General features: G+C 41.7%; 1 protein-coding gene across 1 annotated transcript; it reads left to right on the forward strand.

Annotated features, from left to right (window-relative positions):
* Window positions 1-801: 801 nt before the first annotated feature.
* Window positions 802-1,220, forward strand: LOC120935425 (ATP synthase-coupling factor 6, mitochondrial-like). Its single transcript, XM_040347510.1, has one exon. It carries the CDS (start codon window positions 848-850, stop codon window positions 1,169-1,171), a length of 324 nt encoding a protein of 107 aa, XP_040203444.1. The 5' UTR covers window positions 802-847; the 3' UTR covers window positions 1,172-1,220.
* Window positions 1,221-12,408: the final 11,188 nt, after the last annotated feature.

Here is a 12,408-nt window from a genome sequence, read left to right on the forward strand (position 1 = left end):
GCAGAATTTCAGTGTCCTAGCATGACTCCTGTGGCTACTGATCCGAACATCACCTCTTAAGGCACTGCTAGCCCACCTGGCTGCAGCTGCTCCTTTTACTAGTCCTCCAGGCTGACATTTCCCCACAGTCCTCTAGACTGACACTTGCCAGCCCATCCGGCTGACTCTCAGGAGATCTCCTAGACATGCTGAATTGTTCCTGCTGTCCTCTCTCCTTGCTTCTGTGCCATCAGGAAGGGTTTACTTTGTGTGTTTTGGTAGGAATCTTCTAGCACCCAAGCCCCATGTCCGGAGTTGCCCACCCCAAGACTAGGGAGCTCCCTCAAGGGCCACTGACAGCCTCTTTAGCATTCCATCTACATATTCCACCAGACTGCCCTCCTGGCATGACTTATGCCTGCCACCTGCCAGCCCTTTACCGAGGATTGGCTGAAGCCCTCAAAAATATTCCAAGCAGACTCTCCTAACCTCCACCCACTATGTCTAGAACATTCTCCCAGAGAACAGGGAAAGGTACCAGAGATGCTGCTAGGATGAGTCACCCAGCCCTGAACTAAAGTAACCCTAACCCAGATTACACAGCTCAGGCACAGTCTTGAGCTAACTATCTTTTGCCTGCCCTAAAAGACCTACACTAACAAACCTAAATTACCTCTTGCACACTTCTAGAGGGTGCTACAATTGCAAAATGCATACTTTTGTGTTTTCTTTAGGTTAAAGGCAGAACAAAGTTGGAGATTTTTTTTCTTCTGTGTGGGGTAAGTAAGTGTGTAAATTATGATCAGGAATGCATGCTTTTTTGGACCGATCTTCTGCGTCCCGGGAGAGGTAAAACATCTGTGAAATCATGGTTCTTCAACATCTCTTCCGCCTGTCCTCCGTCTTCCGCTCTACAATCTCTGTTCATCTCCGAAGAAACATCGGACTGACGGCCATAGCTTTCAACAAGGCTAAGGAGCTCGACCCCATTCAGAAACTCTTTGTGGATAAGATCCGGGATTATAGGGCAAAGAGCCAGGCAAGTGGAGGCACAGTTGATGCTGGTCCTGAATATCAGAAGGACCTTACCGAAGACATCAACAAACTACAGAGGTTATATGGTGAAGGAGACATGGAGAAGTTCCCAGAATTCAGGTTTGAAGAACCAAAACTTGAGGAAGTTACAAAGTAAATTTTCCTTTATCTCTGAATACGGATGTCACCGGCCTCATGTGTTCCTAGTAAATGAATAAACCACTTTGGTGATGAAAAAAAAAAAAGGAATGCATGCTTTTACCTTCCACAAAAAAAAAGACCCAATTTTTCCTATGTGTGCAGTAGGTGTATACAGACACCAAAGCGGACTGGATGGTTTATGTCCCACAGAATGCTTATGTGGATAATGGCCACTTTTCTGAGCACATTTAAAAAAAATAAAAAAACAACAGAGACACAAGAGAACAAAATGACAACAGCTAAACTTGAAAAATATATTTGTTTCTTTATTTTGAGGACAGTAGGCTAAAAAAATGTTCCGCTTGTGGCTCAGTCCATAACTACATTAGATTCTCAGCCAGTCCAAAAGCCTCATCCTCCACAATGACCTTTGGAAGACTTGGTTCTGCTGTGCATGATAAAGACCTATCACTGTATTCTCCAACATTCACATGAAGCAGTGGTTTGCATCAGCCAATATTAAAAAGACAATGGAAAAATATTTTTTGTAATCGAAGTAAAGAGATCTAGACTGAGGAGGCTTTTTCACCCTGACTTACTTTTTGTAGATTGGAAAACTGTGGGGTAGATTCAGAGAGAAGATACGATGGCGTATCTCCTGATACGCGTCGTATCTTTGAGTCCGGCCGGTCGTATCTATGCGCCTGATTCATATGCCCCGTACACACCATCACTTTATGTGATGAAAAAAAACGACATTTTCTGTGAAGTAAAAAACGACGTTTTTGAAACTTCAATTTTCAAAGACGAAGTTGCCTACACACCATCGTTTTTCTCACAATGTTCTAGCAAAGCGAGGTTACGTTCTCACCACTTTTTCCATTGAAGCTCGCTTCTGGGCATGCGCAGGTATAAAAACGTCATTTTAAACAACGTTTTTTGCTACACGCAGTCAATTTCTGTGAAGTAAAAAACAACGTTTTGAAAAACGACACATAAAATTGAAGCATGCTTCAATTTTTTTTGGTTGTTTTTTACAAGACATAAAACAACGTTTTCCCCCACACACGGTCAATTAAAGTGAAGTTTTTTTTTCATCACATAAAGTGATGGTGTGTACGGGGCATTAGAATCAGATACGCCTAGATTTGACTAAGATCGACCGACGTAAGTCTCTTACGCCGGCGGATCTTAACTGCATATTTACGCTGGCCTCTAGGGGCGTGTACGCTGATTTACGCCTAGAATATGTAAATCAGCTAGATACGCAAATTCACGAAAGTACGCCCGGCCAACGCAGTACATTTACGACGTTTACGTTAAGCTTTTCCCGGCGTATAGTTACCCCTGCTATATGAGGCGTATCCTATGTTAAGTATGGCCGTCGTTCCTGTGTCGAATTTTAAAAAGTTACGTCGTTTGCGTAAGTCGTCCGTGAATGGGGCTGGACGTCATTTACGTTCACGTCGAAAGCATGACGATTTGCCAACGTCATTTGGAGCATGCGCACTGGGATTCAGTCGCGGCCGGCGCATGCGCAGTTCGTTCGGCGCGGGGACGCGCTTGATTTAAATGATACACGCCCCCTACCCGTCGAATTTGAATTCCGCCAGGTGTTTTACGCTACGCCGCCTCAACTTTACAGGCAAGTGCTTTGTGAATAAAGCACTTGCCTGGAAAACTTGCGGCGGCGTAACATAAATGACATACGTTACGCCAGCAGAAAGATCCGCTGATCTTTCTGAATCTGGCCCTGTGTCTTTTCCCATAACACATGCACAATTTCTTGCCATATCTCTTCCTTTGGCTCAGGCACTACCACTTCATGCAGCTCCTCCTACAGTGCCAAGCAGTTTTCCTGGGTCAGTTTGGCTACTGAGGAGACACCCATGAGGAAGTACTCCAAAATAAAACATATTATCATCAACAAAAATATGCATATGAACAAAAATGGTATATAGAAAGGGCTGGTAAGGGGAACTAAACCAGCAATATTTCAGGGGGTCATCAAACCAATAGTATAAATAAATAAGAAAAAGTCGAATGAAGACCTACTGATATCTCTAATCTCAATGTATGAACAAACTATTTATATAAAAAGTCATATCTTTATTACAAACTGTTAAAAACAGACATCACATCATAAGGGCAACCTATAGCCTAAAATGTATAAAAACTAAAGACGGGTAATAGTCAGACAGTAGAAATCACCTACGCGTTACACGGTCAGAGACGCTTCTTCAGGGCTTTAGTCTCTCATCATCTGACTGAATACATAGTATTAACAAGCATATATAATAAAAACAAAATACAAGCAAATAAAAAAAAGAATAAGGTGAAAAAATGATTTCAAGAATAAAAATAAATAAAAAAATATAGGTGAAAAATATGAAAAAATTGTGTTGAAAATAAATTAGGAAAAGTTACCATGTGAGGAAAAAAAACATTAAAAAAGTGAAAAAATTAATTAATAAATTAATTAATTAAATAAAAAATATAAATATTCAAAAAATAATGTAATATTATCATAATAATATACCTAATGCCGCGTACACACGATCGGTTAAACCGATGAGAATGGTCTGATGGACCGTTTTCATTGGTCAAAACCGATCGTGTGTGGGCGCCATCGGTTATTTAACCATCGGTTAAAAAAAAGCCAACTTGTTTTAAATTTAACCGATGGATTCCTAACCGATAGGACAAAACCGATCATTAGTAGGCACGACCATCGGTTAAAAATCCACGCATGCTCAGAATCAAGTCTACGCATGCTTGGAAGCATTGAACTTCGTTTTTTTCAGCACGTCATTGTGTTTTACGTCACCGCGTTCTGACACGATCGTTTTTTTAACCGATAGTGTGTAGGCGTGACGGACCATCAGTCAGCTTCATCGGTTAAGCGATGAAAACGGTCCGTTCTCATCGGATTGACCGATCGTGTGTACGTGGCATTTGTGTCACAAGGAGACATGCCTCAGGTTTTAAATGGTTTATTTATTTTTTATTTCTCCCTTTCTTTGTTTTTTTCCTCTTTTCTCCATTTTTTTTTTTTTTACCTTTATTATATATATTTTTGTATTTCTTTATATATATATTTTTCTTTGCAGTGTAATACAACTTTTTTGCTGCATAGGATTCTTTGTGACCACCCGGCAATTAAAAGTATATTTTTTACTTCGGGGATAAATGATAAATGATTATTTTGGGCAACATTTTCTGCTATGATACGCTCTTCTTTATTTTTCTATTAGACACATTTATGACTGCATATTTTCCTATCTAATACCGCTGACGAAGGGATTTAACTAGAAAAGTGACGGTTATCGGAAATATTACTTAATAACCGGAGAGTATTTTTCATGCTTACTATGTAATCTGTCATGTTTTTTCTGTCTATTTTTCTTTTTTCTATATGATATGTTTTTATATGATCATCTTACATGGTGAAATTCTATCTCTCTAATATGTTTGTAAGCATACTTACCCATGTCACTTGCCATCTCACAGTTGCTTATGCCATTAACTCAGTCATGTATAAAATGGATTTTACTGGAGAAACAAATGAAGAAATATTATGTCTAAACTATTATGGTGCAAACTGTCATCTGCAGTAGTATTGCCGCAAACTTTTTACTGCAGTAGCATTTAAAAAAAGGACCCACTTGGTTTGAGTGCTTAAATTAGCAGATTACAGAAACAGTAGACTGGAAGTCATATTTACACCTCTACCCCTCCCCCTCTCCTCCTTATCTGGTTGATTGAGTTCTTCTAATTATTTATGATGTTGGCTGTAATTTGTAATTGAGACACAGATGTCTTATTTAATAATTAATATTTCTTTGTCCTATTATGATGTGCTGCACACAGAGTTTATCTAGCATAATGACTTTTTAAACCCAAGGACCAGCCAAAACTTTTATTTTTTTAGTTATGAATAGATAATGAGGTATTGATTAAAATATCTGCTTGATTGTTTTTACCATCTTTGAGCTTGATTTATACAAATAGCTCTGTTGTATTCCATCTTGTTTTGTGCATGTAATTGACTATTCTTTATAGAATGGAATTTCACCACATTCACTATGCTTTGGGGCACTCCATCGCAAAGTGCAACTTCCCTTGCAAAGTCAATAGCCTATCTGTTTTTAGTAAATAAACCTGTTAGAAAATCAATCAATCTGTGAAACCAAAACTAAAATTAAATGAAAAACCATGCATCATGTACAATGTTTACCAAATCCAAATCTATATTCAAAATTCCTTAACACAAGACCCAGCAAGCCTTTCATTGACCTCCACTAGTTTTATATTGAGTCCTTCTAAGGCAATAAAATATTATCAATGCATTGCTAATTAACTTGGTAGTTAATGTCTTGTTATAAAGGAGAAAAGGACAGTGAAGGACACCAGTGTAAAGATATACATACATGTTACACGCAGCTATCTATCTATCTATCTATCTATCTATCTATCTATCTATCTATCTATCTATCTATCTATCTATCTATCATGGTTGGGTATGTATAAGGGAGTCAAAATGTAATTGAAAATATTAAATCCGTGCTAACCAAAGCTGCTGCAAAAAAGGGTTCTATATGAAATGTTTAAAAATCTGTAGATAGTATCAGGTTTAGTTACTATCTGGAAAAAAAAAACCTGAATGCGTATGTAGCTTTCATGTCTTAAGCAGGAATGTCTCAGTTTATTTCTGCCTGGCTGTCAGTAGGTGAGACAGTATTAGGGCTAGTTTACAGTTGCTTCAAAACAAGGCTTTGGACATGCTTTGTTAAAGTTTTCTGAATGCCAGTCAAAGCTCCTGTCACTAAATAAAATGGTTAGCTTACAGTCCTGATTTTTTTTACAGTCCCTGATTTTTCTTGGTGCTTCAATGAGGCTTTGATGAGGCTTCGGTGGAGCTTAAGTGGGGCATCAAGCAAGCTGTGCCATAGATTTCTTTGGAGGCTTAGAAGATGCTTTGAAGCACCACTGAAGCTACATGGGGTATCATTTTTAAAGCAAAGCCTATCCAAAGCCTTGCTGAAGCCGAAGCAAGTGTAATTAAGAGCTTAGTGAGAGATCTTACAGTAGGTATGAATTATGAATATTCATCTTTTCTCAGCCCCACATCTTTTGCTAGTGGTGCACTATGGGAAAATGCATGTTCTCCTCCCAGGCTGCGGCCAGCGGAGGGTGTGCATAATGGAACTGCTATTTTTGACCTGCCTAGCCTGGGTCATGTGAAGTGATAAGGTCTGGGTATGTGAGTTGGAAGGGAAGTTACTGCAGGAGCACAGCACTGTATACTGTATATTGCTGAGGCTAGTTACTTTGGACCAGCTTGGTCCAAACAACCTATTTAAACAACAGTAAAACCTAGAGATTGTCATTAAACCAAAAGTATCTTAACCCTTTTGGATCTATTATTTTCTCTAACTATGTGTGGTAAGCATTTAAAAAAATATTTAGTATAAAGTAACTACCTGGTGATCCTTCCAGTGCATATTGCTTCCTTATTCAGAGTCAGTCTTCTGGATTGCAACTCTTTCTGCACCTGCTCCATTTTCAGTGTTGGCGAGCCCTGTACTTTCTCTTCCCCCAGCCACCCCACATGACTATAACTGGAAGTTAAAGGGGTTGTAAAGGTAAAAAAAGTTTTCCCTAAATAGCTTCCTTTACCTTAGTGCAGTCCTCCTTCACTTACCTCATCCTTCCATTTTACTTTTAAATGTCCTTATTTCTTCTCCACTAACACACAGCTCCTTTCTCTATCTGCAAAGTAGAGAGTGTCCTGACTTGCCTGCTCGCCCCCTCCCCCTCAAGAGGTTTTCTCCACACCAGGGATAAAGCCTTGCATTACTGTGTGGAGTTACAGACAGAAGAACAGGAAGTGAGGATTTCTCAGAAGAAATAAGGGCATTTAAAAGCAAAATCGAAAAAGATGCGATAAGTGAAGGAGGACTGCACTAAAGTAAAGGAAGCTATTTAGGGAAAAAAATGTACCTTTACAACCCCTTTAAGCTCTCCTTAGCCAGTCACAAAAAAAAAAAAAAAAAATTATGTAGCGGGGGCATTTTTGCCTTTTAATCTTGTGTTAATGTTGTGCAGTATTGTTTCTTGACTAATGCTATGAATTCTATAAATTGGTATTTGGCACCATCTAGTGGTTAAAATTTGAAAATGGACTTCATAAATTTTTGTTTTTCAAGAGCACAGTGAATTATGCAAATCGCGTACCCATGAACACTTGGGGCTGAAGTGCATGCTGGGTAGGAGATAAAAAAAGCCCTGTGGTGGCCATCTTAGGTCTCTTTGTTCCTGGGACGCATGGCCTGCCAGCAGAGCTCTGTATGTGTGTTCCACAGAGCTCTGGCCTATTGTGCTGATTGAACCAGAGACCCTTGAAGGAGGTAACCTGAGAACTCCTGGTAATCTGTGAAGCAGAACAGCGTGAAGGTGTGGTCGCAGCAAACAGACTGAGATCCTGTGGAGAGGAGGCATCCATCTGCCTGGACATTGTGTGGTGAGAGGGCTGATGCCCAGAACTTTGTACTGCTTTTCACACACCTAGACTGAGTGCATAGTATTTCTGGGACCTGTAGTCCCACGGAACAGTTCAGTTCAATAGAGCCACATGTGCATAGTCCTCAAGCCTGAATTGATTGTTTGGTGACTGCTGCTGAAGGTGCGCTTCTGGGAAGGAGTGCACAGATACTTTTCACAATTTAAACTACAGTTCCATGTTGTTCTACATTGCTTATTGATCAGAAAGCCTTTTGGATTACGATCTTTGCCTCACAATAGCTAGCAGAAGAAATAAGACCAGAGACTGTGCTGTATTCTTATCGCAAGGCCTTGCAGTGCTGTTACCACTTACTAGAGGCTGTAAGGGGGGGATATTGAGTTAATTATACTGTGATATATCATTCTTGCCAAATACTGTGTGCCGCATAGTGGGTTTCATAGTGTCTTCATGGTGTGCTGGAAGTGGGAAGGTGCTCAGTGCTGAGGTTGCTGCCTGAGCATTAGTCTCACTTGGAGACACTCCTGCTGAAGCAATACAGGAGGCTCTCAGGCAGTTGCCACTTATAGCCTCTTGTCTCATTGTTGTATACCAATTGTGATTCCATGATTCCATGTTAACGATAACACCTGTTCTAGTAAAGTTATCTTTTTTGCTTTAACACAATCTGCTGTGAGTGTTGTTAATTCTCTAAGCAGGTGTAACAGTGTATGCCCGGGTGACAACACAGGTAAAGTGAATATAATCTGTGTCTATGTATCTGTCTTTTATTATTGAGCTTTACATCAGCACTGCGCCACAGCTGTGTCAAGGGGGGGGGGGTGTTAAAGCAGAGTACAGGCCCAATCAATCATCAGCGGCTCCTTCGGGTGTAGCGCTACAATAATAACATTGAAATAAAAAAAAACATAATTCTTAAACAGTTTAATAACATTTAATTGACAGGAAAACTGAACAGCAATTACAAAGGAGAAAACATGTCATGGTGCAGTATTTATTGGTGAACCAGTATAAAAACAAACATATAAAACAATTGTGCCTATAGCACTTACATAAAAAAAAAATCCAACCAGGGATAATGGCTTGTCAAATGCAAAACCTAATGTGTGAAATAGTAAGCTTGCACTTACATGAAGGGCACCTTGAGGTTTATTATTATAAAGTGCCAGAAAGTGTAAGATACAGGCACATGAGAAATGCATACTTATTAGCAGACCATATTCAGCAGCCACTCCACACTCTTGGGCTTGCAGTTGGTTAAGAAATCCTGAAAGGTTGTGATACCATAGGATGGGAACAATTTTATGGAGAGCATGGGAATTTTGGTCCTTAAGTAAGCGTAGAGGAAGCTTGTATTCTACTTTAGAAGCTCCAGTGTAGCAGTGGCTTAGGAGAAATCTCCAGGCTTCAAGTTACTTGTATAGAGGGTGAGAAAGCCAAGCTTTCAAAAGTCACCTATGAGGAAGGCAGTTAAGTCTGTTAAAGGGGTTGTAAAGGTAAAAAAAAAAAAAATCCTAAATAGCTTCCTTTACCTTAGTGCAGTCCTCCTTCGCTTACCTCATCCTTCGATTTTGCTTTTAAATGTCCTTATTTCTTCTGAGAAATCCTCACTTTCTGTTCTTCTGTCTGTAACTCCACACAGTAATGCAAAGCTTTCTTCCTGGTGTGGAGTGTCGTGCTCGACCCCTCCCCTGGAATACAGGAGAGTCAGGACGCCCACTAACACACAGCTCCTTTCTCTATCTGCAATGTAGAGAGCATCCTGACTCTCCTGTATTCCAGGGGAGGGGTCGAGTATGACACTCCACACCAAGGAGAAAGCCTAGCATTACTGTGTGGAGTTACAGACAGAATAACAGGAAGTGAGGATTTCTCAGAATAAATAAGGACATTTAAAAGCAAAATCTGGACCAATTTTTCAACCAAAGGATTCTACTCATGTGCACCAACAGGAGCGTTAGACGGTGGGGTGTGGCCGGATGTAGGAGTGTGGAGCGTGGAGCGTGGAGAGTGAGCGAGGCAGAGATGTGAGAAGTGGAGAGGTGTGTGCCTAAACCTCCCATGTATCTCTCCCCCCCTACAGGCATATGAAATGGCCATGCTGGGAGCGCTGCTTAAATTGCTGGAGTCTGGTCCCCCTACCTGCTGAACTTATTTCTCTTCCCTACCACGCCGTATCTGTTCCATAGCCTTTCTGATAGAGGCGGTTTACCTGCATCGCTGGTCGGGAGCTGTTGATGTCCTGTGCCCTGCGGGGGGGCCCTTTTTTTCTTTTTTTGCTTACCTGCTCGTTTTCCGTCCCGTCTGGGGAGCTTCTGGAGCCGGGGAGAGAGCGGAGGAGACCCGGGGTGGAGGCGTAGCTGCAGCAGGCGAGCTAACCGCATGATTGGACGGCGGTGGTCAGCTGACTAGCCCATGTGACCGGCCGTGTCAGTCCCAGCGCGGATCGGCGTTTCCTTGCTGTTGGAGGCTTGGGGAGACACGGGAGATAGCCAGGGGGTCTGCCTTACCCTGCAGAGCTGAACCAGATTGATAAGGAGGACTTACTCCCCCCCTGTATCGCTATATTAAAAGCCTCACAGTCTTGTTTAAAGGAGGAGAAGCAGTGGGGAAAACCTGCAAAAAACACCATAAAAGTGAGTAAAACCCTGCACAAATAGTGACGTATGGATTACATTGTGCCTTGAATGGGCCTGTACTGTGGTATGCTGTCTGGACTGGATATATATCAAAGGTACCAATAGTGCTGTGCTGTGCTGTGCAGTGAGACATGGTTTGGCTATATGCCTAATGAAGTAACTGCTCAGTGAAGTAAAATGAAGTAAAGTGAAGTGAGAGTATATACTTTGTACACTGCATTGAGGAAAACTGAGACTTCTCCACTTTACACTCGTAAAGCAGGGCTACTGATCATTATCTATTTATGACCTCTGGCACACGGCTGGTGTGACATCCTGCCTCTGAACTGCCTTTGGACTTGTTGTCTAGCACTTCCAAACGATTGAACACTGCGCCATTGATTGGCTTTGTTGCTACCTATGGAGGCCCTATGTGAGTTGCTGGACTTACGCCGGTTTTAAATGAATTAATGGTGCTGTACTGTGCGGTGATGTGCATTGATAAATGGACTGATTAAAATCCTAAAACTAAACGAATTCAGCTGCACAAGGAAGTAAAGTGAAGTAAAGTAAGAACACGCATACTGCATACCGTATCGAGGATAAAAGAGACTTCTTCATTATTATTATTATTATTATACAGGATTTATATAGCGCCAACAGTTTGCGCAGCGCTTTACATCAGGGAAGACAATACAGTCACAATACAATTCATTACAGGAGGGATCAGAGGGCCCTGCTCGTTAGAGCTTACAATCTAGAAGGGAGGGTCAAGTGGAACAAAGGGTAGTAGCTGTGGGGGATGATCAGATGGACTCAAATGCAAATACAGTTGTTAGGTGTGGGTAGGATAGGCTTCTCTGAAGAGGAGGGTTTTCAGGGATCCTCTAAAAGCTAGTAGAGAAGGAGATAGGCGGATAGATTGGGGTAAGGAGTTCCATAGGCTTGGAGAGGCTCTGGAGAAGTCCTGGAGACGAGCATGGGAGCAGGTGATGAGAGAGCTAGAGAGTAGGAGGTCTTGAGAAGAGCGAAGAGAACGATTAGGTTGGTATTTAGAGACTAGGTCAGTGATGTAGCTGGGGGCAGAGTTGTGGATGGCTTTGTAGGTAGTAGTTAGTAGTTTGAATTTAATTCTTTGGGTGAGCGGAAGCCAGTGGAGGGATTGACAGAGAGGAGTAGCAGAGACAGAGCGGTTGGTAAGGTGGATAAGTCTGGCCGCAGCATTCATGATGGATTGAAGGGGGGTTAGAGTATGCAGCGGTAAGCCAATGAGAAGGGAATTGCAGTAATCAAGGCGAGAGATGACCAGGGAGTGAATTAAGAGCTTTGTGGCGTCATTGGTTAGAAAGGGGCGTATTTTGGAGATGTTGCGAAGGTTGAGGCGGCAAGATTTGGACAGTGATTGAACGTGAGGTTTAAAGGACAGTTCAGAGTCCAGGACTACACCTAGGACCTTGACATGTGGGGATGGGCTGATAGTTGTGCCATTAATTTTGACAGAGAGATCAGGGGAAGAGGCACGTGGGGGAGGGAAAATGATAAGTTCCGTTTTAGATAGATTGAGTTTGAGGAAGTGGTGCGACATCCAAAGTGATATATCCGATAGTAAATTAGTGATACGTGAGGAAAATGAAGGAGTGAGTTGAGGGGTAGAGAAATAAATTTGAGTGTCGTCAGCGTAGAGATGGTATTGGAAGCCGTGGGAGGCTATCAGCTGACCCAGGGAGGAGGTGTAGATTGAAAATAGGAGGGGTCCAAGAACAGAACCTTGGGGGACCCCAACTGAGAATGGAAGTGGAGAGGAGGAAGTAGAATTGTAAGTAACGCTAAAGGTACGGTTGGATAAGTAAGTAGAGAACCAGCGAAGAGTACAGTCACGGAGACCAAAGGTGTGAAGTTTTTGGAGGAGGAGTGGGTGGTCAACCGTATCAAAGGCGGCAGAGAGGTCCAGGAGTAGGAGCACAGAATAGTGTCCCTTAGTTTTGGCTGTTAGTATATCGTTTGTAAGTTTTAGGAGAGCAGTTTCTGTGGAATGTTGAGGACGAAATCCAGACTGAAAGGGATCAAGAAGGTTATTATCAGCAAGGTGTACGCTCAGTCGGTTGTAGACTA

The sequence above is a fragment of the Rana temporaria genome, chromosome 4 (assembly GCF_905171775.1).
Source record: "Rana temporaria chromosome 4, aRanTem1.1, whole genome shotgun sequence".
Taxonomy (NCBI): Eukaryota; Metazoa; Chordata; class Amphibia; order Anura; family Ranidae; genus Rana; species Rana temporaria.

Bases quoted from the DNA above. Each gene is read 5' to 3' on its own strand.
- LOC120935425 (XM_040347510.1), top strand. From the start codon at position 848: ATGGTTCTTCAACATCTCTTCCGCCTGTCCTCCGTCTTCCGCTCTACA.